The following is a 26,458-nucleotide window of genomic DNA, read 5'->3' as shown; positions in this document are numbered from 1 at the left end:
CTTTATAGAGCTACAATATTTATACCTGCTGGGAGGTAGAGGAGAAGGCCTGAAGTTAAAATAATGATTTAGAAAAGAAGAAAATATTGCCTTAATCATCAGAACTACTTGGGAGCCCTATGTGCACATTCCAAAGGCTGCTGATGGACTTCAGGAAGCAAGCCCAGCAACATTTAGGAGCTGAAATCCCTAAGTGCATCTCAGCTTCCTCATGAAAAGATCCCCATCAGGTTTGCAAAGCCTTGGTAGAAACGCAGCACAAATAAAGGTCTTTGGCTGTTGTGATCCTGCTGCCCTTGGCATCACCTCGGTTGGATTCGATGCCGTTATGATTAATTTATGCCACCATAACCCCAAGCTGAAAGAACATGCACTTATATTTAGCCACGGATCAGTGAGCCAGTTCCTGCATCCCAGAGGTGCCGGAGCCAGCGATGCTGGATGGGTTCCTGCGCTGCAGAAATGCCTCCTGCATGGCTGCACCGGGCAGCTGAAGGCAATGCCCACACCTGCAGTGTGGGCACCAGCGCAGCTCCAGCTCTGCAGCTTCCAGCCAAAGTCAAGTATGTGCAATCCATCAGACATCTGAGAGGGATTCTCAATCCCAAGACCTTTCTGGACCTCCAGCTCGTGGCTGTCTTGCTCAGCTGGGTAAAGCAGGACTGTGGAGAGGGTTTTCAAGATAATGTTCATGGGAAAGTGTTTAATGGGTAGGACAATTGTGGGGGATGAGAGGAAAGGGGAAGAAAACGCACGATGATGCCTCCATAGACACTGTGCTGGATGTTTGCTTTCTCACCACACCTGCAAATCAGGACTTCAGCTGTGGAACCACTGGAGCAGATCCCACACGAATTTCTGACTGATTAATAGGGAGAGCTTACGGAGCAGCTGAGATGTGAATATTCCGACTGGGTTTCCCCGCTCAGGAGAAGGCCAACCCACATTTTAATTATCTGATGGATCTGGCCCAGACACCCATCCCCTTCCTGGAAGAGACCATGGAACTACGATTATCAGCTGGTTCTGTTGGGAATGTCTACAATTTAAGAACCCCTTTTGGGCCACATCCAAACCTTCACAGGCTTCAGTTTGGGAAGCCCCAACCCAACTGTTTTACATCCAAGCTGCTGCAGAGCTAGGAGCCCCTGCTGTTCAGTCAGTTGGCCACTGTATATTTGCATGACATTTTCTTCAGAGTCTCTGCTTCTTCTGGGGCCCTGCTGACCTGCCAGGCTCTGCCCCACACCCACTCTGGCCTTGGAGATCCAAGGAACACAGCCTGTTTGTGCAGGAACAGGTGTGATAGAGGAGACTCAGCTTAAATGTGCCAGGCTGAGTGACACAGCCTGTGCATTCCCAGTGGGTGCCTTTGGCTTATTTCTGTCAGGAATGTGTTCTGCAGCATCATCCAGCCCTCCCTCTGCAACTGGAAATTTGCTTACACGGACATACTGCTAAAAATGCCCGAGCTGGGGGTGCCACGGGCTGTCCTCTGGGAATCTGCTCCAAAGCCACTGAAGTTAATGGAAGTCTTGTCTCTGGCTTTGACAGATTTTGAATCAGGCCCTGAAAAAGAACAAATAATGTTTGGAAATGTCTACAAATAAAGCCAAGCTCTCCAAGTGAGTCTACTGTTGGCAATTTCTATAGCAATGTGCATTTTTTTCCTAATCTACGGTTGCTATAAGTAACTCTTCAGCTGCCTGCAGCAGATGGAGAGGGGAAGAAAGACAATTTCCCTCCTTTTGCAGTTCGTTGACTTCATATATTTTAGTGCCAGTAAAGCAGTCTGTCAGTTTATTCTGTTTACCACAGGAAAGCGAAAAGCATTTACATTAAAAGAAAATACCACTTTTAGGCATCAAAATTAGGGTCTTCAGGAGGAGACAAAATTCTGAAGGTCTTTTCACTCATAAGTGAGAAATGACTGGATGTCAAGTAGACAGTGCTCCTTGAGCTTACCTTCCTGTGGGAAACCTGCCTTTTGCATTCTTCCTCAACAGGAAGACTTTCTTTTTTAAACAGTTTTCTTAGGCCAGAAGTCCACGTGGAGGTTTCACAGCCTAAGGGGTTTTGGTTGTGAGTTGTTGGGTTTTTTGGTCTATTTGCCTTTTACAGCTTGCTGAATTTAAATGATTTAAGACTTTCCTTCGTCTCACACAACAGTGTGCAAGAGACAAAACGGTGCACCTTGCTGTGGGATCTCATCTGTTAATCCTGGCTCAGTTAGAGCTGCCTGAAAGGCTGCTGTGGAACCACGTGCTGTGTACCAGTGACTTCAACTAAAACTCACTCCCTCACCAGCCAAAACAAGGCTCGCAAAGCAAATGTGTTTTCACAAGCTCTGACTTAGAAATCAGTGACAAAGCTTTCTCAACATCTTCACACCCTCACTGCGAGCTGAGATAAAGCTATGAATGACTCCTTTGTTTGTGAGCTCTCTTGCGTCTGTTGCATTAAGACTTTCATTTTCCCTCAGAAGTGTTTTTAGGGGGCCCTGCTGATCTCTTACGCAGTCCAAATTCGCCCTTAGGAGTTGCACCAGATGGTGGCCATTGAGGGAAAGTTTCTTCAGAAAAGCACTGTGATATAAAACATCCCAACAGACGATGTAATCCTGGTTTTCAAATGGATCCTTCGAGGTTTATTAACTTTTTGTTGTTGTTTTTAAGTAGAAGTGGTTGAGGTGAAAGAAATCCAAGCATATTTCGTTTGCAATGTTGTAAAATTTATTAGGTGTTAAAAAATATAATGGTGGCCTACACTGGAATTCTCTCAGGGAGCCTTCCTGTGCTGTTCAACTCTCCTGAAACTGAGCCTATAAAACCAGCTCAGTTTTGATGGCCAAATCTCCAAGTACTCATAATCCCCAATTTATGTCTTTTTAATCTAAGTTTATATAAATAACTTACATGCCCTCTGGAAAGTTTAGCTGTATAAGCTGAAATTATTAGGACCCAGGAGAGGAGCACACACAGTGCTTATCTAACATGTGTAGGTGCAGTAGGATTACCCTGACACCTCCTCCAATCAGCCTTTCATGCCCCAAATTAGGCATCTTATGGATATTACCATCTTTACATTCCTGAGTATTACTGAATGTAAGGTATCGATTTTATCAGGAACAGAAATATCTCTCTGTTCTATTAACAAACAAACATAAGAATGGAAACCTGATTTACATTACTTTGGCTTTAAGGTAGAAAAAGATATTTTCAGCTATCATTAAGTTGAGACAAGATCATGAGTAGTCCATTTTACTGTGTCATGTAAAGTTCTTCAGTGAGAAGAACTTTATGTTATCTGAATAGGTAATAACTGAGTCCTGAGCAGACTGCCCAGAAAGGGATGGAGAAAAGCCCCTGGGTACACCTACACCTTCCATCTCCTCAGCTGGCTTTAAAAATGCCCATCTGCCAATGAGCATAAAGAAGGTGGGTCACAATCACCCTTCCTTCCTTCCTTCCTTCCTTCCTTCCTTCCTTCCTGCTCTCCTGTGCTGCTTGTCCTGATGGGGACACCCGGTTATTTGCTGACTGAAAAGGGTTTGGTCTTGTTGTTGTTTCTGCTGTTTAATTTTCCATGAGGTAACACACTGAACTTACCAGTGAGCCGTGCCAAGCTGCAATTTTGATGGTATCTTGTTTATAAAAACAGGGGAAACAATTCTTATCTCACAAAGGGTGCAATAATTAAATTAGAGGCTCATGCCTGGCAGGATGGGGTCAGGATGAAGATAAGCAGGATTATACTCAGGAGCTGTTGGGTTGGACATAATTTCTGTTTATAGGATGTGTATGGTTACCTTCTGGCACAAATGTCCCCTAGATAATTCCCTGAAGATCTTTTCCTAGGAACTGTCCCTTTGGAAGCATTTAGTACTGCCTTTGGTCTGCAGCTGAACTTTCCTCACCTGCCATCCAGCTGATGCCTCGATACCTGCCTCTTTCCCAGCTACTTCCCACCTCTTCTTGCTTTCCACAGCAGAACTTTGACTAGTAGGAAAAGGGGGTTAAAGTGTGTCCTGGAGTGAGCTGGAGTTCCTGATGGCCAAGGTGAGCCTTGGGTTCAGCAGAAAGGAGCAGAACTGTGTGAAGAACCTGATGACACCTCCTGTGTCCTCGTGATCATGTTTGACTAAGCGGCACAAATCAGATGTGCCATTGCCTTAATATCTTAATTAGAGAACTGTTCAAACCATTAAAGGTGCCCTCTTTGGGTAAAACATTAACTGCTGGATACAAATAGACTGAACTTTGCCTGGCACACACAGAGAGGCAAAAGGAATTTGCTTGGGTCTCAATCTACAGGCATCATAATTTTCACTGGTGTCATCTGCAGACTCTCATCTGCACGTTTCCATAAGACCAGAAATCTCCCTTTTCCACAAGATTCTTAAGCCAGGCCAGTTTCCACCTCTTCTTTGTTTTATTTAATTTTGTTACACATTTCTCTTCTGCTTGTTGTGAGCTCTTTCTGAGCTTGCAGGACATGAAAGCAGAAAGAAAAAAGCTGCATTTCAAGTACCCATTAATAACACTTCTCCTCAAAAGAGATGAGCTTCACAATCCCCATAATGAGAAGACTGGAGGTCCAGCAGCTTCTCCCTTCAGGAGCCCCATTTTTGTGTTAAGCCCTCTACTCTCAGCTGCCACTTGACTGAAAGCACAAAGAAGTTCTTTTGAGTTTTAATTTATGTTGCCCCAAAGTTGTACAGGAGGTAGGACAGGGTGTAGCAACACTAATTCTGTCCCTGCACACACCTGTGACCCCATTTCTACACCTTCAGCCCTGGCAGTGAATGCCAACCCTCATGTTGTCATTCTGCCCACTGAAAACACACGCCTGAACTGTACAATATCACATATTAAATCATGTAAATAGGCTTGGGATGTTGAAAGGTGCAGATGAGGTTATAGAAGTCTTACAGCTGAGGAAGTTTATGTGGCTGTTTATTTGTTTTACTGTCTAGTGTTTAAGTATTTGGGTGTTAGGATCACTGGGCAGGCTCAGCTTGGTTGAAATGTGGTATGAGTAGGCCAGTAGTTCTGTGCTTAAGCACTTAAAGAGTTTTAACACTAAGTTACATTATATTTTTATTTTCATGAACAAATCAGTATTTCTGGTGAGATGTATTAAAGCCATGACCATATATAAAAGAATATAACATTTTTAACAAAGAAACTGTGAAATCTCACAAAAATCCCCCCCGCCAAAAAAATCAGAAATCTCCTCAAGGACATTAAAATCTCACCAAAAGAGTTATTTTTGGTCCAAACAATACTGATCAAAGTAGTGTATGATCAAAGCTGTTTTGATCCAAATAAAATCTGGCCAGAATAATATATGAAAAGTTGTTTAAACTTGAACAAAGTATATTAGTCACTCGTGTCTGCAATTATAGTGGGACAGTGCAAGGGACATATTCCTAAACAGTCTGGTGGTAGTTTTGTGAAATGAGGTCCTGTCAATAAACCAGTATTTAACAAAGATAAGAGCCTGTGTCTCTAGCAGATGAGATAGCAATCAGTGTGATTTCAGCAAGAACAACTCCTAAGTTCATGTCAGGTTTGCTGCTGGAATTTTATGTGGTAGTGGGAGATAACACTTGGAGCTGAAAGTTCTTAGTGCCGCTCAAAGTCATATTTGTCGAATCAATTTGACCTTTGTTAATGGGTTTTAATTAGAACTCAGATTATAAACAGAAGATTGAGATTAAAATAAATTAAGTACCATAGAGATAAGCAATTATATTGGTCTCTGAGTGATTTATTTGCTTCTTGTTAAGTGAACCAAAAGTGCAAAGGTGGCACACAGCAATGACATGGTCGTTGTACCAGAAATGTGGTTAATCAGCTCTGCTGTCCCTGGGAGCTACCACCAGACTGTTGCTGGGCAGGGCAATCTTTGCTCCAAAACCTTCTTCATGGCACTTTTAAAGTTTGGGAGAGAAGCTCAAGGCCCACAGAGACTGGAGGGAAGTGAAAGTGAGAAAGAAGTGTAACAGGAAACAGCTTGTAGCCTTCACCACAGCTGTTTGGAGCAGAAAGAAACACAGTAAAGCGTTTAACCCGCCCATGGTGGGGAGCTGGTGGCTTCAAAAATGCCATGAGGGGTGAATAGAGAGAGGAAACTGGAGAGAAAGGTTAGGTTTGGTTGGGGGAAGGTTTATAGTCAAAGGGATTTGCAACAAGAAGAAACATTGTGAAATAATAACATTAGAAAAGTCACCTGATCCACATCTCCTGCTGGTGATAATTACACATAATTGTGAATCAATGCTTTGATATTTCTCCATTTTGATGTAAAAAGGGGGAAATTACAGAGTTGGCAAGAAAATCCATCTCTCCATACCTTACTAAACTGCTTATTTGTCATTAGCCTGAGGAAAACAACAACAAGAAGTGTATTAGGAAAAATGAAGCAGGAAAAATGAACCCTGCAAAGCTTCCTTATTTAAGTTGTACAAAATAAGAGACAAAACTTCCAGGCATAGACATTTGAAATTAGCTACCAAACACATTTAGATTGATTTCAGAAGCTGTTGGATATCTATAGCTCCTTGTTCTTCCATCCAAACAACATTTAACAGGTTTCCAACTATCTCATCTTGGCTGAACTTTAAACCACATGAACAGTCATGGTGGGGAAGGCAAAAGAGCTTTGAATTAATCTTTTAATTTCTTGCTTGCTCTATGGAAATCTTAACACCCCTCCAGATAAGACAACTCACAGGTCAGATAATTGAAACTGCAGCATGAAGAGCTGCACGCAGAAATGGATGAGGACACACTGAAATGAACACATTAAAGTGAAGCAAAACATTGTGGACAGAGAAAATGTCCTCATGGCTTAGGGAAAGGAGAGTTGGGCAGCTCTGGGTTTTTGCCAGATCCTTTTCAGTCTCTAACACTGCTGAAAAATCCCTCACTTGGCTTTGTGTATAAAGGAAGTCAACATTTCAGTGCACACACACACACTCTTTCTGTCACATATATGCAAATCCACACATGCCCATATACAGTGTACATGTACTTTTATGTGTCTGTATCTGCATATGTGGATTTTAATGCCCTTCCTCTCCTGCAGCCTTCTGGTTCATTCCTGCTGTTTATTAACATCACTAATTCCAACAAAGCCCTTATATTTTCTTTTTAATCTCATTTCTTATGTTGTTATCTCATGCTTCTGTCAGTGCTTTCCAAAGAGGGACCACGACATGTCCTGGTGATCCCCTGAAGGGAAGATCAGCCACTGAACAGGCTGCAGGAGAACAATGTCTAATGAGTATGTCAGAGCAGTCTGCAGCCCAAATTGTGTTTGGAATAAAAGAAATATGTATATTTCTAAGAGCTCAGTCAGCTTTGAGAAGTGATGTTAAAACATTTTTGGGAACAGTGGTGATTTAGCTGACAAAATCAGATTTTAGGGTAACCCCATAAGAAATTGCATAATATATAATTGTGCAAAGAATCCCTTTATCCTTCATGGTCAATGGAGCCTATGATTTGCTCTGCAATCACATGCTTTATATTGAAATAATTCTCTTCCCAGAGGATTTTAAAATTAACAACATTGGACCGAGTTAAGTACCTTATCTAGAAACAAAAGCACGAAGTTAAAAATCTGCCTTCATTTAAATGAATCCTGCCACACTTGCAGAGTGGTTTCAGGTCACATATGGATGAATATGTTCGAGTGACTATATGAAGAGCTATTTACCTGGAAAGCTGCGGGGATGGTTCAGCCACCCCGCCTGTCCCTGGCTGTGCCTCAGCCCCGCTCATCGGGAGCAAACGGGCGAGTCACATTTTTTCTCCCTTTCCCCTTTTGAACCGGTGAAAGAGTTAATTTTCGTGCGAACGTGCAAGAATTACGGCGGGTGTGCAAGGGATTAAAGATCAGCTATTATAAATTGTCAATCTATAAACCACCGGCCACCAGCCCGCCTTGCACTTTGACCTTATCTTTATATGCAACAGGAAAAAGCTGTTCTGAGCCCAGACAGGGGGGGACCGGGGCGGCTGCCGGAGCGCCGGGCACGGCGGGGAGCGGCGATGTCCTCGACGATGGAGGCCCTGTACGGCAGGAACAAAGAGGAACACCCAGAGCCCGTAAAAGCCAAGGTGCAGGGTAAGTGGAGGAAAATCTGTTCCGAAACGAGCCGCTATTTTGGTGTTTTCCAGCCTGTAAAAACTGCGACACTCGTTCACCCGAGGCAGCGCTGGAAAGGGAAACTGGGGGAGAGAGAGAGAGATACGCGAGGGAATTTTGTTTAAAGGACAGATCTCAGATAATGTTTGTGACCCTGCTGGGGGCTTTTTCTCACTTCGCGGGCAATTGTGTGTACTTTTCCCAAGTTTGTTTGAACAGGGCTCACCGAAGTTGGTGGTGAGGGATTTCCTCTCGGCCGCCCTCTCCCCCGTGGCGCTGCTCGGGCTTTCGCTTTCTCTCTCTGTGGCTCTTCCCTGCCCTCCCTCTGTCCGCTCCCGCTCTTCCCTGGCTCCGGGGGAGGCTCACTAAAATTGGGGCTCGCCAACAAGCAGCCAAGCAGCAGTACTGACCGCCCCAGGGTAGCGTTAAAAAGAGGGTTGAAAAGTTAATCCAGTAAAAACCGAGGAGTTTCCTTCAGCAGAACGGTTTGAAGTGGCTCTCTAGGTTGACCAGCCTGTTATTTTTCCTGGTTTATTTTACTTTACAAAATACTTTGTTTGTTTGTTTGTTGTTTGTTTTGCTACAGCTACAGAAGAGGTTTTATTGTAAGGAATCTTATTGTAAAGTCACTTCCCAAGTACAACACTTAAAAACTTGCACGACTTTGTAGTTGTTCAGCTTGGTGGCTGAATGGGAAAAGATTTTGTGTCGAGTCAGACGAAGTGCTTTGCTATAATGGTCTTTCAATTATTTTATGCCTTTATGGGTTTATGCCTTTCAATTATTTTTTTTTCCTCAAGATAACAACTTCATAAAACATTTGAAGCTGTTTGCAAACAAAACCGTTTTTCAGATCCGGTCTCTATTATGCAATGGTTTATTTCAACAAAGACTGCATATCTCAGAAAATAAAGTTATGTATACAAAATATTCCTATATAAAGAATTTCATTGCTAAAGAAAACTTACAGAGAACCTTGACCTCGTTAAATATTTTGCCAGTCCTGAGCTCTGCTGGTATTTTGGCTCCTTGTTACTCAATATGTACACTGTAAATATCAACTCATATTTCTAAGGTCAGCTGCAATTTAACCCATGCCCTCCATGGCAGCCACCTACAGCCACGTCTGAGACTCTGTTGCTACAATAGTTAATAAATATCCAAATATTTGGGGGTTTCCCTGTGTCACTGTTGTGTCTTCAGTTGGTAGGAAAAGGACAAAGTCCAGATTTTTAAAGCAATATAACACTTCAGGATTCTGATTGGTACCAAGTGTGATTACAGAAATGGTTCATTCCCACTAAGATGAATTAGCATCTGAAAACCTCACTAGCTGCCCCTTTGCTCCATGTTTTCCATACTGAAAATATGCCAGAAATTACACTGAATTGCACCAGAAGTTTCAGAAGCTTTATTAAATCCACAGTGCCCAGAAAAGAAGATCCTTTCACCCCCCTGTTTATCTCTTCCAGCAAAATTATTTTATTGGCCTGTCCTGGAACTTTTTGAGCATCATTATTCTATTACACAGGAATAATCTCAAGGCCAGGCTGGAAGGGGCTTTGAGCAAGCTGGTCTAGCAGAAGGTGCCCCTGCCTATGGCAGGGTGTGGAACTAAACAATCTTTAAGGTCCCTTCCAACCCAAACCATTCCACGAGTCTGTGATTCTAACAGTGTGGAGGAGCAGTATGTAATATTAAATGTTCCCTCAGGAGGCATACACAAAGAGAAACAAGTGAGGCTTTTCATTTAATATCTGTTATGCTTTTGTTCATCTCTTTAACCCCAGTGACACTCTCTAATTGCTGTGATTCTGTGAGTCAAATGGTGGGTAATATATTTCGTGCAGGGATTTGAAGAGGAACATTTCTGATTCAAAGCTCAACAGTACTTACATATTTTCAGTACAATATTCCTCCACTTCATTTGTGTACAAAGCACTACATTATGCCTAATGTCACAAAAGCACTCCCAGAATGACACTACATTATGCTGTGTAATTTAATTAATGGGATTTTTACTGGAATTAATTTAGCCTGAAGTCTAAATTGTTATACTGAAGGCCAGTGCAAGTCATCTAACCCATAAAATATGTTTGTTTCTGATAAGCTTTAGCTTTTCCTGGCACGAATGAAGGGGTGGAAATGTATCACTGTAAAATCTGAGTGCAGGAAAGAAAGCTCCAACTTTATTGACTTCCTGATAATTAACAAATTACATTCCAGCCATCTTATCTTCTTATAGTAATCTCATATAGCGATAGTCATGCAGAATGTTACATTTTTGGGCAGAGGAAATTTTAGTGAACCCAAACTCCAACATAATTATATGGTACTGCAAATCTTAACACACCAGTGGTCTGTGTGACTACATGAAAACTATGCCCTTAGGGAAACCATCCTGGAACAGGCCCCTCACCAAAATGAATGGATACTGGTACCTCCTTTCTGTTTGCAGGTGAGTTGCCCACCTGGTTGCAAGGGATCCTCCTCCGGAATGGCCCAGGGATGCACACCATAGGGGACAGCAAGTACAACCACTGGTTTGATGGCTTGGCTCTGCTGCACAGCTTTACATTTAAAAATGGTGAGTTGTTGCACATCACACTAAAACAGCTCCCCAGCCCACAGTTTGGTGCCTTACGGTGCTGATGCTGTTTTGAGTCGGATTAGAGCGTTTGAGGTTTTGTCTGCAGAGTGGCTTGTGTGTGAGGTGGGAACTGCTGTGGGGAAAGTCTCTGCAAGCACCTCCCTGTCTGCAGCAGGAGTGGCTCTTATCAGGGAGGTGTTATATTGTCCTTTCTTCAGGAGTGCCAAAGTTCAGTGTTGACAGCACGAAAGCAGCTCTGGGCAGGTCACTGCAGGGCAGCCTTTGCCTTCCACCCACAGCAAGAAAACCTCTGTTGTTTTAAAATGGATCAGCTCTGTAATACCTGGAGATTTTTCTGTTGTGGATGAACAGCCTAATTTCAGGGAAGACTAACATTCCCCTTTGAGGATTTGGCTGCAGCTATAACAGCTGCCAGCAGAGTAACTGGGCCACTGTGTCACTTCACACCTCAAATCTCACTTAGGTGATATTTGACACCCCTACAGTCCATCCTCCTGCTTGTCATCTTTATGGGGGAAAACAGGCAGCTCCTCTATCTGAAACAATTGCATTTTTTTTGTTTTCAGTTAGAGCATTTTTCATTCATTCAGCTGTTTTACAGTGTGAAGCAGGATGGTTTACACCCAGATTCTTATGGCAAAAAGTATGTACCTATAAAAAAAAATGGGATTTACTCCTGCCATACTCCAATCCTAGTGCTTACTTTTTACCATTCATTTCTGTGATTGGAAGCATTTCATGCAAGGATCTCCTTGCCTGCCCAGATCTACATCCTTACCAAAATAACCTGTAAAGAAATGGTCAGTGTTTTTTAAATTGCCAGTATGTTTTAATTATCTAAAGCAAACAGAGCTGACTTAGTTCAAGTACAGGGGTCCATTAAATATTTTAGGGCAGACATTGATTCTTTCAAGCAAAATCTCCTAACTAGATTTTGCCAAAACAGGAGATTTATCACACCCACACACAGATTGTATAATTAATCATATTTGCAGCACAGAGTGTTTTGTTTTACTGGAACAATTTATCCAAATCCCTCCTTTCCCCTCAGAAGTCCCCCAGTGCTGCCCAAATGTGTTGGGAATCAGGGAATCCTGACAAATTGCTCCCAATCTCAGCAGCCGCAAAGCCTTTCAAACCAGGGAGTTCGGGACGTTGCTGGGTTCGTTCCAAACCGTTGTTGGCTGAAGGACAGCTGCTTGAGAAACTTTGGCTTTACCTAATTTGCTAATTTTCTGAAGAACTGAGTATCAAATGGGATGGAAAGCTGTTTGTTGCTCTCCAGGTGAAGTTTACTACAGGAGTAAGTACCTCCGAAGCGACACCTACAACTGCAACGTCGAAGCAAACAGAATCGTGGTGTCTGAGTTTGGGACCATGGCTTATCCAGATCCATGTAAAAACATATTTGCCAAGTAAGCAGTGCTTTTCCCAACAAGATTCTGCTGTCTGCTTCTCTGCCTGTTTACCCCTGACACATATGTACAGGTATAAAATGTGTTCAGCAAATTTACAGTTACTAAATATCAAGAAGGCCTCCATGGATTAGTCTAAGGCAAACACTTTAAATTGATTTTATCACCCATGCTGGCTGGTTTATTCACTTAGAGCAAACAGATTTTGTGAAAAACAAACATTTTCTTTATCAAGCATTTTGCCAAACTGACAATACTCTGTAAGGGGGGGAGCAGCAAGAGAGGAAAAAATCACAGAATCTGCAGAGCTGGAAGGGGCCCTCAAGGGTCATCAAGCCCAACCCTTAGCCCTGCACAGGGCTAAGAGATGGGGAAGGAATTAATGCAAAGTCTATTCAACAAAAAGAAGAGCAGAATCAATAACAGCAAAAAAAACTAGAAAAGCTTTTTGATTAAAGCTGATTTTACAGAGAGGTGAGGTGTAAGCCATCACTGGTCTGGTAAGATTGGCTGTAGGCATTCCCCAGCAAATGCAAATAGCTCACCCCTCTCTACTTCCTGCATGAACTACCTCTAGTGACCTTGAACATGATACTTGGTAAGAAAACACACAGGAACAGTTCTTGCAAAACAGCTGATGTGTTGTAAGCTGTTCCACTGAAATCAGATGATTTTCCTCCCTCTTCCAGCAGTAAGAGAGTAACTGGCATTTTAAGATCAAAAGGGATATCAGCAACTTTGTCTTGGCTTCCAGGGACTACGATAAAATCCTACACTAATAAGGAAAACTTCGGAGCCCACGTGTGAAGTTTGGTCTTTGAAATCGTAATTGTGATGTGGGATAACAAAAATATTCCATCAGGGAGTGTATGACTATCTGTTCATGAAGGCATACACTGAAAAACCTTCCAGCTTTTAGGTAGGCACTGTTAGGCCAAATTTTCCCAAGGCAGGCCCAGGAGAGTGTGTCGTTAGCCCATGCTGATGAAGCAGTGCATGTGCTGGAGCTGCCCCAGGCCCGTGGCACTGCCCGGCTCATGCTCTGGGCAGGGAAAGCAGCTCCAGCTTCCGTCTCTAACCCACCCTTTGGGCATCTCCCTCTGTCCAGGGCGTTCTGCTATTTGTCTCACACCATCCCTGAGTTCACAGACAACTGCCTGATCAACATTATGAAAGCTGGGGATGATTTTTATGCTACCAGCGAGACCAACTTCATCAGGAAAATTAATCCGCAGACTCTGGACACGTTGGACAAGGTATAAACCTCTGCCTGTGGTTTTAGTTCCTTGTCTGCTGGTGAAAAAAGTTTCAGGCTGACTGATGAGGATCCTTGAACACAAAATATTTTTCTTCTACTGTGTGGTTCGGAAAAAGCTGGGCTTTGAGCAACTTCACTTGTACATAATCTAGCAAGGCTGCAGGAATAATACCACAATCACATGATTGTTTTGGATGATGGCCATTATTATGTATCTCAGTTATAAAATTATTTACATAATTAACAAATCAGTGGGTCAGTTATATGACTGCTTTTCAAGAAGCTTATGCAAGACATTACTTAATTATCAAAAATGGAGTCTTGATACATCGAAATATACAATGAAGTTTTCTCCTACCATGCAGTACAGTTCCAAAATTTAAATCAAACAGTAATCTTTTTGCTCCAGCAGATTGCCAGACCCACAGCCCTGTTAAATAAACTGATTCCAGGGCGAAATGGGAATTTGCACAGGAACTTCTTTAGCTGATCCTCCCCTGGTGTTACGTGGCTGCAAGGGAGAGGTGGCTGTAATTCAGATTCTGTAACTCAGTTTTAGCCTTGAATTAGGAAATCATTTGACATAAACCATTTCGTTTAAATATTTAAATTTCAAGGTCATTTGAAAATGGGGTGCCAACAAAAGGCTGCCAGTGCTAAAAAGCTGGTGGATATGTGATGTTAGCTGAGATAAATCTTAATTCTCTTACACTTCTCAGATCTCTCACTGTATCATTTTCCAGGTTGACTACAACAAATACATAGCTGTAAATGTGACAACTTCTCACCCACACTATGACAGTGCTGGAAATATTCTCAACATGGGCACTTCAATAGTTGATAAAGGGAAGACAAAATATGTTCTATTTAAGATTCCTTCCTCTGTGCCAGGTAAGAAATGTCTTTTATTGGTATTTTCTAGAAACTGCTTAGCAATTTCTTCTCTTCTGAGGTAAGGAGGAGTGATACAGCTCTTCTAGCAACCAGTGGTGTTCATTTTCTTAATTTTAACTTATTGATGTTAAGTGCTTAGCCTGTCTGGGCATGTGCTCTTACAAAGATTCACCTTGAGCACTGTGTAAACAAGGTATTTCAGTAGCAAGAACCTTACTTTCAGATGAAGATTTTAAAAACAATTTTCTCTATAAGGCAGTATATATAATTGGAAGTTGTAAATTTTTATTTCTTCATAAATGAAGATTCTCTTAAAATGCTGACACCATGATTATAGAGAAGCAAATAATACCTGATATAGAGCAAATTCCTCTCTAACCTGTCCTCTGCACTGGGCCTTGCTGAAACACCATCCTTTGTTCACAGAGCAAATCACTTACTCTGTTTCCTTCAAATAATATTTTGTGTGGGTGGTGGTGTTTACAATCAGCTGCCTGTCCCTTGCTGAACAATCAAGAGGCCCTTCCACAGCTGCAGGATCAGTTTGGAATTTCTAGCTGGGGCTCAAAACAAATATAACAAACTCAGTATATGTCAAGCAGGAACATCTCCTTAGCAGTTAAAAAATAAGGGGACATTTGAACTCCTTTTAAAAGCTACTGATTTAAGTGAACACCTTTCTCTGCTATGCTGGAAGTTCTGCAGACAGTAACCAGTGGAATCAAATCCCAGGACAAGGGGGCTCTGCCTGAATGGATCTGGCATTGTGATTTCACTGTGCTGCTTCACTGGGATGCAAACTTCTATGTTAATTATACAGTATTAAACAAACTACTTTCTTGAGAGGAAAATGCAACTAAAACTGAGAGGAACCTGTTCTTTCATGCATGGCAGAAGTCCAAGCACAAGTTTGGATAGGAAATGATTATAAATATATTTTTCTTTGTGACCATTTATATTCAGACCACGAAAAGAAGAAATCTTGTTTCAAACACCTGGAAGTGGTTTGCTCCATCCCTTCTCGCTCTCTGCTCCACCCCAGCTACTACCACAGCTTTGGGATCACAGAAAATTACATCATCTTCGTAGAGCAGCCCTTCAGGCTGGATATTCTCAAAATGGCAACTGCTTACATCCGAGGTGTCACCTGGGCCTCCTGCCTCGCCTTCAATAAGGATGACAAGGTACTTCTGATGCTGAGCAGTGGAGTCAGGCAGGCCAGTGACCTCTTCCACGCTGTTCTGTTGTCACCTGCTTCCTTCATTTCAGTGGTCCCTCGTTTTTTTAAACCCTTGGCTTGTGTGTTGCACAGTTTTTTCAGAAGTTTTCTTTTTTTTAATACTCTTTTAATTTCGCAAATAAATCTTCTGAAGCTCTTGAGAAAGAGGGTAGTTTAGAAGCCAGGTACTGTTAGAAATACTGTGTTCTAGTAGAGAAATTCCAACCTGCACCAGCATCTGAGACACATCCAGTTGCTCCTGGCCCCCAGTTCTTAATATGCTTCAGTAGACAGACAGTGATTGGAATGGTGATGGTTACCACTGGAAAACAATTTTCTAAATAGCTGTTTCCTGACTATGAACAGTTTTCAATAATGTTTTTTTATCTTTCAGACTTGGTTTCACTTTATAGACAGGAAGACTAAAAAGGAAGTGTCCACCAAGTTTTATACTGATGCCATGGTGTTTTTCCACCATGTAAATGCTTATGAAGAGGATGGCCACATTGTTTTTGATATTATTGCCTATACAGACAATAGCTTATATGAGATGTTCTATTTAAAAAACATGAATAAAGACTTTGAAAAGAACGTCAAGCTCACCTCCGTCCCGACCTGCAGACGATTTGTTGTTCCTCTGCAGTTTGACAAGGTAGAAAGAAAATGGCTTTTTAATCTGTTCTTTGATCAGTAATTTAAAATACATCAGTGTGATTAACGGGTGAATTATTAGTTGCCAGCCTTTATGTGCAAATTTCTGGTTCTGGGATACACAAAAGGTGCAGGAGGTTTGCTTTGTGTGTGTGTTGTGGGAAGTGGCAGTGAATGGCTGGACACAGTTACTGGTGCTGACACCATCCTTGTGGGGAACAGGGCTATTGGCAACACGGCATTCTCTTCCCAGGGAGATTTCTTGTTAAATGCCATCAAATACAAGCAGATGTATCACCTTGGCTGCTGACTGCAAGGGCTTGCAGGAGGTTTTTCACAATCTGTTTACTGCACTTTACTGGAAGCCCACATTTAATACACACACGCTCCCAACTATTGCAATGGTTATATTAAAATGAGAAGATTTCATTTAAGTGTGAGATACACTAGGAAGAGAAAAGATTTTATCTTTCAGTTTAATTTAAAACATCATTTTACATCATTGTTTGCACAGAAGATCTTATACTGCCCAGCAACTTGGGGCAAGTTTCTGCCTGATACTTTTGGAATGGATATTACTTTTCCTTTCTACATCCTGGAATCTTGCTGCTTGGTTCATGTTTCAGAAGCAGCTCTGCAGCACTGACAAAGGATGATTCTTGCACTTGATTTTCAGCAGGTGCAAAAACCTAACATTGGTGACTTCTAGTGGGAATTTGATACTCAATTCTTTGAAACTTCATTCATTTAATTCACCAATTTGTTGTACTTCTGGAACATAGCCACGTGTATCTAAACCTTTCTAAGGACTCAGTTTGATTCAAAATGATTGTTCTATGATATAATAAAATACTCTGAGTATAACAAGATTTCTAATGAAAACCTCAGAATGTTTACAAGATGAACAGCATAAGGAGGATCTTCTTGAAAATGGGTTATTTGTTTACTCCCCACATTGTCTACATTAATATCAAACACAATGAAAAATCTAAATTAGAAGCATATTCTTAGGGACACAAGATTTTTCAGTGTATATCTTTTTCAGGACGCTGGAGTAGGTTCTAATTTAGTCACACTTCCCTCTACTGCAACTGCTGTAAAGGAGAAAGATGGGAACATCTGCTGCCAACCTGAAATACTGTGTGAAGGTGAGACGTAACCATTATCCAGATCTCAGATACATTCTCCTACACACACAGAGGTGCATTCTGATAATGCCTGAGAGCTGTTCATACATGTAAAATCTTTATAAAGTGAAGGGAAATGGCACTTTTAATCAACATGCTTACATGACAGTATCTTTTCCTTCTTTACTCCCTTCCTCTGGGTCTGTCCGGTACTACATGAGCCTGAACATTTAAATGCCTGATGTTACATCAGTTTTGTGTCTGATCTCACATCTATTAATAGGCCTTGCAAACCTACCTGTTACAAGAGTCATTTTAGTTAAATGGGTCTGTTATAAATAGTACCTTCAGGTTTTGCTGTATTTTATAAAGATTGCCTTGAAAAGCGGATTTTGGACCTTTTTTCAGGGAATAATAACGGGAATATGCAAATAGGATATATTTACCTCCAGTGAAAGTAATGCCTTTAGCCTCCAGTTTTCTCTCAGTTGTTCAGGTCATGTATTTATGAAGAAAGAAAAAAAACCCAAACCAAAACAACCTTCATAAATTCCAGTATAATGAATCCCTAAGAAGGAAAAATTGTCAGTTTTTGAACTAACAGCCCTGGCTTAATTATATTAACACCCATCTTCTGCTTCACAGAAATTCAGACATACAAAATCTATGCAACATCTTTATGAAACAGTGTCAGGGTTTTCCACAGGGCAGGACTTCCTGAAGACTGGTATATATAAATATACATTTGAGTTACTTTTCTTTTCTTGTTCCTAAGTCTTGACCTTTACTTTACCCAGGGATAGAACTGCCTCGCATCAACTACGACTATAATGGCAAAAAGCACAAGTATGTCTTTGCAACGGAGGTGCAGTGGAGTCCAGTTCCTACAAAGGTACAATTAACATTTACAAAGTCAGTGTTTTCCCATTTGTGGGTCATTCACATGCAAAGAAACACGAAAAGCCTGAGTTCTTATGAGGGTAAGCTCCTGTTGTACCATTTCCCTGATAAAGTTTTAATAAACTCAGGCTTCCTATTCCCACAAAGTCCCTTGAATAGTTACTGAGACCCTCAGTTTTCTGCTGTATTGGGCTGAACCTTCTGTAATGTGCCAAGGAGAGAGTAGGAAGAATTACTGATAGATGTACATATTTAATACCTTTTTGCCTTTAGGAAACCTAACTAAAAAAATAAGATACTGCAACACTACCTAATAAACTTTAAATATTAAAACAGTATCTGATTTTTCCGAAAGCTTTATATTTTATTGGCTAGTTCCCTATTAGAGGGTAGCAAATGTTTTGTTTACCTGTGCATGATGCCAACTTTTCAGGAGACAGCCTTTAGTGTTAATATTTGAAGGGAAGAATGGTATACAGATAAAGTCACTCTACAATTCTTGCTCTGGGACTACAAGGCAGCACAAATTGAGGTCACTGTTGGTTCTTGTATATAATTACCACAACTGATTACAAAATTAAGCTGGATTTCTGCATGATGCAAGAAAAATTTATTGCAGCATATCTGACAGAAGCTCAAACAAATCTGCAAGTTTGTGATTTCCAGTGTAGATAATCCCTGACTAACTTAAATGTAAGAAAAGACGCTGTTAGATTTTCTTTTTTACATCAGTTGCAGTTTAATGAATGCAAGCACAACAACCACCATGTATAATCCACATATAATCCAATATAATAAGGTAAAGTCTGTCAGTGAAGTTGCTGTAATCTTGAAGTTAGAAGAGAAAATTTGTCCAAATTCTTCATCCATTATTCCGTTCGCAATAGTTTCACTTTTGTGTAAACATATTTTTTGGCTTAAGATCAAAAGGGAAAAGAATAGAACTGCATCTGTGTGGGTAGAGAAGAGGCCTTAATGGAATTGAACTGAAAATGCCAGGCATCCCCTCTGGCAATTGGTTTGGCCACTCAGTGAGATGAAAATCCACACTCTGCAATTTACTTCAGTAAATTCCAGTGTCTGCCCCACTAGTTTAATCCTTACCCCTCACTGTGAATAGCCTTGGCTCTGGCATATGTACCTTACTGTACAATAGAAGGCCTTGAGAAACAGGGAAAATAATTCACAGGATTAGAAAATGCTTCCTGCAAAATCTCAGTGCATTGGCATTAAGGACTTAAATGTTCCAGGGCTGGGACTCTGTATAGTGAGGGCATTATTTACACTAAAGACCTCGTGATCTGTCAATATTTGTAAACTATAAATGAAAGGTGCAATCGTAATCTAATGAAATGAAAAGAACGTTGTGTGCTTATGCAGCCACACAAATGTGATTCCAAAATGTAATGTTTTCCAGGTGTTTCCTTCCTGTGCTTTGTTGCTCCTTAACCCTTAGCACTGGTGCCCCCTGCCAGCTGTCTGTTCACGTTGTACCTTTGGAAAAAGCTCCCCTTGGGGTCACTGACGATTTTTCTTTTCTGGTCACAACAATTTTTAGATCACAAAATTTAATACCCAGACGAAGGAAATGCTCCACTGGGGAGGGGAGGACTGCTGGCCATCAGAGCCCGTCTTTGTTCCCAGCCCTGATGCAAGAGAAGAGGATGACGGTAAAATAATGACAACATTCTGAAAGCTGGGGTTACACAAGTTTTGTATTAAATCTTATGAGTTTCATTGTTCTTAATCAGGAAAGTTGGGTTCATGCTTCCACTGTGAGATTAAAATTAGCACCAGCCATTTTATTCCTGCAGACATAAAACCAAAGTAACAGTAGACCAAAATCAGCTTTGTGATGTCCCAGCGCAGCCATAAACAATAAAACCAATGCTTAGGACTTTCCAGAGAGCCACTCAGAGATGGATTTATCAACAGTGGGAAGTGAGTGATGCTACCAGTGAAAACCAGTGGCACTGCAAGTACCCCTGTAATCTCCATCCAGTGCTGTTCTCAGCTGACCCCTTGCAAAGGCAAATGGCCAGCAGCTGAAAGGAGGAGCCCCAAAAGTGCCAGGAACAGTTTGGTGTTGGTTTGCTTGTTTTCTTTCCCAATGAACTGCAGGAAAAGCACAGAAGAGCAGCAGAAAGGGAAGCATCCATTAGTTCTTTAGCACTCTCAGTATACTCAGGCAGTAAGAACTGTTTCCTGACAGTGTTATCTTGTCTGCTTGCTGTAACTATTACATGCTTCTAATTCTTCACTTGTACGTCCCAGGTGTTGTTCTGTGCTGTGTTGTGAGGAGTGACCCACAGAAAGCGCCCTTCCTACTTGTCTTGGATGCTAAAACATTCACAGAATTGGGACGAGCCACAGTGGATGTGGAAATGCATCTGGACCTGCATGGAGTGTTCATACCACAGCAAGAATTGAAGACTGAGACTGAATAAAATGCTGTTTGTCTTACTGCACAGACAACTTAAATGTGGGATAATATCCTTCAGGAACAACCTTCTCTTGTGACAAGAAATTATAATCTCTTCAATATCTATATATAATCTCTTATGAGAGCAATGACTTTTGTTAGCAATTACTGCGTGCACAACTGGTCTGTGGCTATTCCAAAAGCAGAGTTACGAGTGTGAAGTGCTAACGTTGGGTACAACTCGCGGGGCAGGGAACAGGAGACAGAGGTAGCAAGAAATGTTTTCCTTGGGCAGGCTCAAGCTTTGTGAGGCAACGAAGTACTGTATTTATAGGGTGACACATGGCATGAGTCACACATGTCTGCAGGTCATGGAACTTCCACGGACTGTCGCAAGACTGCAGCTGACAATGAAAGTTGTCTCCTGCCAGAAGAACCTTATGCTAAACTATCTACTATATTGATAATTCATGACAGTGTATTCTCTTGGTGCTTGATTTCTTAAATTCCACCAGAACCAAAGTATTACGTTGAGGTGCTACATTTTTCTTATCCAGAATCCACAATACTGCAGCTTTGCTAGCAATTTCGTGGTGTATTTCTCACTTTAATGTTGCCAAAACCAAGTAGCTTTATTGAAATAGAGTATATATTTTTATCTAGCATTCAATTATACTTTAGTGATACCCAATCTTAAGCACTTTGTATTTAAATCAGTTTTTCCTTGAGGAGAATATCTGACATTTCATGTAACTAGATGATTACATTGTGTAAAAGATAAAAAGAATTGTAGTATTTGTTAATATTGCTACCAGTGTCTGTTAATAACAGGATGTATGTGAATGAGGGCAGTGTATTTCTAGCAGAACTCAGGCACACATGGACAACAAATTGTTTAGGGAGAGAGTGAAAGATCTAATTTAGGCCTCATCTGAACCACACAGAAGGTGAAACTACATACAAGCTGTTGTTGCCAGAGCTGAGCATTTGCTTTGTGTGTGCTTAGGAGCATCCCTGTTCTCACAGTGGTTTATCACTGCCTGTACCAGATGCTTCCTAATAAAACCTTCCTTCCTTCACCAACAGGCCCAATTAAAAAGTGCATTTCAACATCAAGTTCATGAAGTGCCAAGTACGGCAGGACCGGTTTTCCTTACAGGAATGGCATTTCCTAATCCCCCGAGTGCATTTCTCTTTCCCTGTTCTGGGCATTGATTTTTCACTGAGAGCTTTTTTGCTTCGAGTTGTATTTCCCTGTTGCAGACACCTTCACTGTTGGAGGCATCTTTACTGATGGAGAAAATCAAGGGGTACATCCACCCATGTAGGTGTCCATCTGCTCTGTCCACATCACCACACTGCTCAGGTACCTCTCACTTTTGTACACACATTCTCACGGTGTCTGTGCTGCTCCCGCTGTTTCACAGGTAGGAAACACAATGAAATCATTGTCATTTCCTATCTCCCCATCACATGAGAACCTGGGCCTTGGTGACTTGTTCTAAGGTGTTTAGAGCAGAGCAGGAGCTGCACCATCATCAGCCACGGTTTCTGTCTGCTCTGTAATAACTAGAACTCAGTTTCTCTGCTTAAGTCTTTGCACTTTATAAGTGTAAAGAATATACAGAATATTTAATATTTTAAAAAAAAAGTCACTGTGGTCTGGTTTAGTTAAAATATGCAGTTTGGGGCATTCAGAGGTTTACATGTTCCCTAGAATGGAAATAAACACTTCAGGAAGGTGTGTCTGCAGAAATAGTCACCTTTAGTGTTTCCAAGGCATGTTAACACTAGAATTTAAGAGAACTTTATCTTCTGTAGAAGAAATTGAATTCCATTTTTGTATGTAATATGGAATTGATATGGAAGGAAAGATTGGGGATACTGGCAAAAGACACCAGCACTGGGGTTGTTTCTTTTAACCTGAAAAAGTTTGGTTTTAAGAAGTGCCCACAAATATTTCTGAAAGTACAAGATGGCAATGATTCAGAAGTCTAACCCTTATTATAGATTGTATTTTAAGAATTTTTCTTCAGAATTCCTTCTATAGAACTCATAGGATTATGGTTTTGGATGATCATGAGTTTAGACACAGGAGTTAATTGACTTCTGAGGAACTAATTCTTACTGGTAGAGATGACAGGATAGGGGAACACTCCCCATAAAAACAACCTGTAGTCTAAGAAAGTAAACCTGTTATTTACATTCATGCAGAAACAATGTAGAAAATAAATTGTGACAACTCATCTTGGGTATGATTTTTTTAAACCAAATGGGCCATATTCCCTTGGTCAGCATTACCCAGGACTTGGTTAGCATCAAGTCTGTGTTCAACCTGAAGAGAAAAACAGCGATGTAAATCTGGATTTGCCAATCCCAGTATCCTCCTGCAGCACACACAGTGGGGATAAAACCACGTGGCTAATCACAAATTTGTTCAAGAATGTTTTTCGTGGCTGCAATACTAACCTGATGAAACATTTCCCCTGAACATGGTAACACACCATATCATTTCCAGGCTGACAGCAGCACGGGGAATGCAGATATGCTTTGCCAAGTGGCTGCAAGGCCTGTGGGTTTTTTTGATGTGGCAACGTGGCACGTGGTAATGAGTGTCATTTGGTTTGCTGCTGACAAACTGCATGAAATCTCAAGGGCAGAATGGTTTTGATTCTTCTTTTGCACCAATTTAAGCCATAAATTAGCCCAGTAAAGCTCCTGGAGTTATTGGAATGGCGTAGAGCAAATCTAGATTGAGTGACTGCAAATAAAAATAGTAAGGATAGGTATCTCAACTGAAAAAAGTATATACTAGAGTGATAGAATCAGGCCATGGGTATGAATCACATAATTACTTCAGAGCTGTTACAAGTGGACCTTGGTAGAGTGGTTTGGTTTGTTGTTGTTTTGGTGGTTTGTTTGTTGTTTTTTTTTTCACCAAGACTTTCATTAAATCAAACAAATAACAAGGTGTAATAAATAATTTGTTCTCCAGAAGTGGGTATTATCTGCTACACCTTGTCCCATTGCCCCACATAGGCAGCAGGAGGAAGCACAAACACTGTTTACTGGGACGAGTCAAAAACCAGAAATACAGCACCGTTTTCCTGTGGAACAGCAGGCACGGAAACACACCGGTGTCTTTCTTTTTAAATAACCAGGCCACTCAATGACAGCTTTTGCAATAATTCACACCACTGTTCCCCTGGGTATGCAATTACCACAGTATTAATAACAAGCAGTCAAGGTGCAGCGTGCTCTCTGCCTTCATTACCCTCAAAGAGAGCTGGGAATGTGTCCTCTGGATCTGTTGTGCTCTTCCTCATCCTGCACTTGACCTCCTGGCTAATTATACCCAAGCCAGAAGAAGTGGCCTTCTAATGCTTGTAAATAGGTATGTATAACCATAAGTGTTGCAAAGTTGCTGGTGTTACATGCACATTAGCAGGGGTTTAGGCCTCCATGAAACATCCTCTGCTTCTAAAACTCTTGTTCAGAGCTGCACAACAAACCTGGAGCCTGGTGCTCAGGTAAGCACTGGCTCAAAGGGGGCTGTGCCCACTCCCCACCCAGGCACTGAGTGCAGGGTTTGCACTGCGGGGTCTCCACGTGCAAAACCAACCCGCATAGCTTGGGAAGAACAAGGCTGCCTTTGTGAAGGCGTTCATTTGGGGTCACTTCCAGATACCTTAATTCCTTCTCCAAGTGGTAAAATGGAGAGAGCATCAAACTGAAAACGGAGGATAACATTTTGTCACATTTCACAGAAATGCAAGTAATAAAAGCACGTGACCCACCACAGCTTTGCTAGATCAGGCCCTCTCAAAATGTTATTGTCCCAGTGGAGCAATGGACAGTGTGACCTCCATCTGGGTGTTCCACAGCCTGAGAAATCCCAGGCCAGCTGTGCCCGGCAGCGCAGGGAACGCCGTGAGCTGCTGTGCTGGGTCCCTCCTGGCAGCACGGGCTGGGTGTTTTAGAGCAGATCACAGCTTTTCAAACACTTTCGCTCAGTGCAAATAGTTTCACTGCTTAAACACTGAATGCTGTTAAGAAAGCAGATGGAATCAAGTCATCTCTTAACGTGCAATTAAGCGTGTTGATAATCAACGGCCTAAAATTTAGCATGGGAACAGCCCTGAAGGAGATCTCCTTTGCTGGAACATGCCATGTTTCCAGCGGGCAGCCGTGGAAAGCGGCACAATCGCAATGGGCCTCACTGTGCTTAAATCTCATTCTCTTTTCCTCATGCTAATGCTGGTCATGTTCATCTCCAGCAGGCAAAAGGGAATAAATAAATAAATAAATAAATATAAGGCCAGTTTTACAGAATCACAGAATCAACTGGGTTGGAAAAGAACTCGGAAATCATCAAGTCCAACCTATGACCAAACACCACCCTGTCAACTAGACCATGGCACTGAGTGCCACGTCCATTCTTTCCCCAGACACCTAGCAGGGATGGTGGATGATTCCACCACCTCCCTGAGCAGCCCGATCCAATGTGTAATCACCCTGCATGTGAGGAAATTCCTCCTGATGCCAACCTGAACCTCCCCTGGTGCAGCTTGCGGCTATTTCCTCTCATCCTGTCCCCTGTTCCCTGGGAGCGGAGCCCGACCCTCCCAGCTCCCCGCTGCTGTCAGGGAGCTGTAGAGAGCGAGAATGTCCCCCCTGAGCCTCCTTTTCTCCAGGCTGAGCCTCCTCAGCCTCTCCTCACTGGACTTGTGCTCCAGACCCTTCACCGGCTCCCCTGCCCTTCTCCGGACCTGCTTTAGCCACATTTCAAAGCCGAGAGGGGACAACACGGACACTTTGATGGATAACCCCCACACTGCCGCAGCTGTGCCCGCCCGGGGTGCCCGCCCCGCCCCGGCGGAGGGGCGGCTGTGGCGGGGCGGGCGGGCCGGGCCGCCCCCGCGGGGCGGCGCGGGGAGATGATGCCGGGGATGATGTCAGCGGCGGGCGGGCGCTCAGCCATGGTGTGAGGGCAGGGACTGAGCCGGCCCGGCCCGGCCCGGCTCGGCGGCGGCAGCAGCACCATGTCGGGGCCGAGCGCCGTGTCGGACCCGCAGCACCCGGCGCGGCTGCTGCGGGCGCTCAGCTCGTTCCGGGAGGAGACGCGGTTCTGCGACGCGCACCTGGTGCTGGAGGGCGAGGAGATCCCGGTGCAGAAGAACATCCTGGCGGCCGCCAGCCCCTACATCAGGTACGGCCGGGCCGGGCCGGGCCGGGGCCGCTCGGAGGGGCAGAGCCGGGGTTACATAAGGAGCAGGATCCGCGGCCGGGCAGGACGGAGCGGCCCGGGAAGGCCGGCGGGGGCTCTGCGGACCCTGCGGCGCCTCGGCCCGGAGTTGGCCCGAGCGCCCCGGGCGGGCGTGGAGTGTCCCCGTGTGGGGACGTTCAAACCCGCCTGGGCGCCTCCCTGCTCCGGGGGACCCTGCCTGGGCAGCGGGGTTGGACTGGGGTGATCTCCAGAGGTCCCTTCCAACCCTAACAATCCCGTGTTCCTGTGGGAGCAGCAGCTGGGCCGGCTCCTTCCCTCTTTCCCTCCTCGCCTCCTTCCCTCCCTCAGGCCGGTGCCGCCGATTCCCTCCGCAGGAGCCGCTGCTTTTCCCAGGTCCGAGGGGCTCTGTCACACACCGGGGGAAAAAATTCCCCCCTCAACACCTGAATTGCTGCCAAGTGCCTGGCGTGAGCCAGCGACCCATAAGGAACGAGCTGTGCGGATGGTCGGGGAGGTGTCCGAGGGGCAGCATCCCAGGGGATGCCGTGAGGAGCTGGGCTGGGTGTCCCTCGCCCGC

At 43.0% G+C, this 26,458-nt stretch overlaps 2 protein-coding genes across 2 annotated transcripts in view; both read left to right on the top strand.

Moving 5' to 3' along the window:
* The first annotated feature begins 7,973 nt into the window (after positions 1 to 7,973).
* BCO1 (beta-carotene oxygenase 1) lies at positions 7,974 to 22,900 on the top strand. The gene is made up of 11 exons (XM_050311034.1): positions 7,974 to 8,136; positions 10,616 to 10,744; positions 12,054 to 12,183; positions 13,292 to 13,439; positions 14,185 to 14,332; positions 15,299 to 15,519; positions 15,949 to 16,206; positions 17,251 to 17,353; positions 18,130 to 18,224; positions 19,791 to 19,902; positions 20,507 to 22,900. Exons 1-11 carry the CDS (start codon positions 7,977 to 7,979, stop codon positions 20,677 to 20,679), a joined length of 1,677 nt encoding a protein of 558 aa, XP_050166991.1. The 5' UTR covers positions 7,974 to 7,976; the 3' UTR covers positions 20,680 to 22,900.
* Positions 22,901 to 25,642: 2,742 nt separating this feature from the next.
* The window catches only part of GAN (gigaxonin), a 28,537-nt gene continuing 27,721 nt past the window's right edge, over positions 25,643 to 26,458 (top strand). The window contains exon 1 of the mRNA XM_050311174.1: positions 25,643 to 25,863. Coding sequence (XP_050167131.1) covers positions 25,697 to 25,863 — 167 coding nt within the window. The 5' untranslated portion in view covers positions 25,643 to 25,696. The remainder of the gene's footprint in view (positions 25,864 to 26,458) is intronic.

The sequence above is a fragment of the Myiozetetes cayanensis genome, unplaced genomic scaffold (genome assembly GCF_022539395.1).
Source record: "Myiozetetes cayanensis isolate MyiCay16 unplaced genomic scaffold, myiCay2020 scf16, whole genome shotgun sequence".
Classification (NCBI taxonomy): domain Eukaryota; kingdom Metazoa; phylum Chordata; class Aves; order Passeriformes; family Tyrannidae; genus Myiozetetes; species Myiozetetes cayanensis.
This window is presented reverse-complemented; position numbering and strand designations above follow the sequence as displayed.

Excerpts from the sequence above, each read along its gene's own strand:
- BCO1 (XM_050311034.1), top strand. The coding sequence starts at position 7,977 with ATGCAACAGGAAAAAGCTGTTCTGAGCCCAGACAGGGGGGGACCGGGG. Across the intron at positions 16,207-17,250 it reads TTCCTCTGCAGTTTGACAAG|GACGCTGGAGTAGGTTCTAA; the intron begins GTAGAAAGAAAA and ends TATCTTTTTCAG. Across the intron at positions 19,903-20,506 it reads TGCAAGAGAAGAGGATGACG|GTGTTGTTCTGTGCTGTGTT; the intron begins GTAAAATAATGA and ends TGTACGTCCCAG.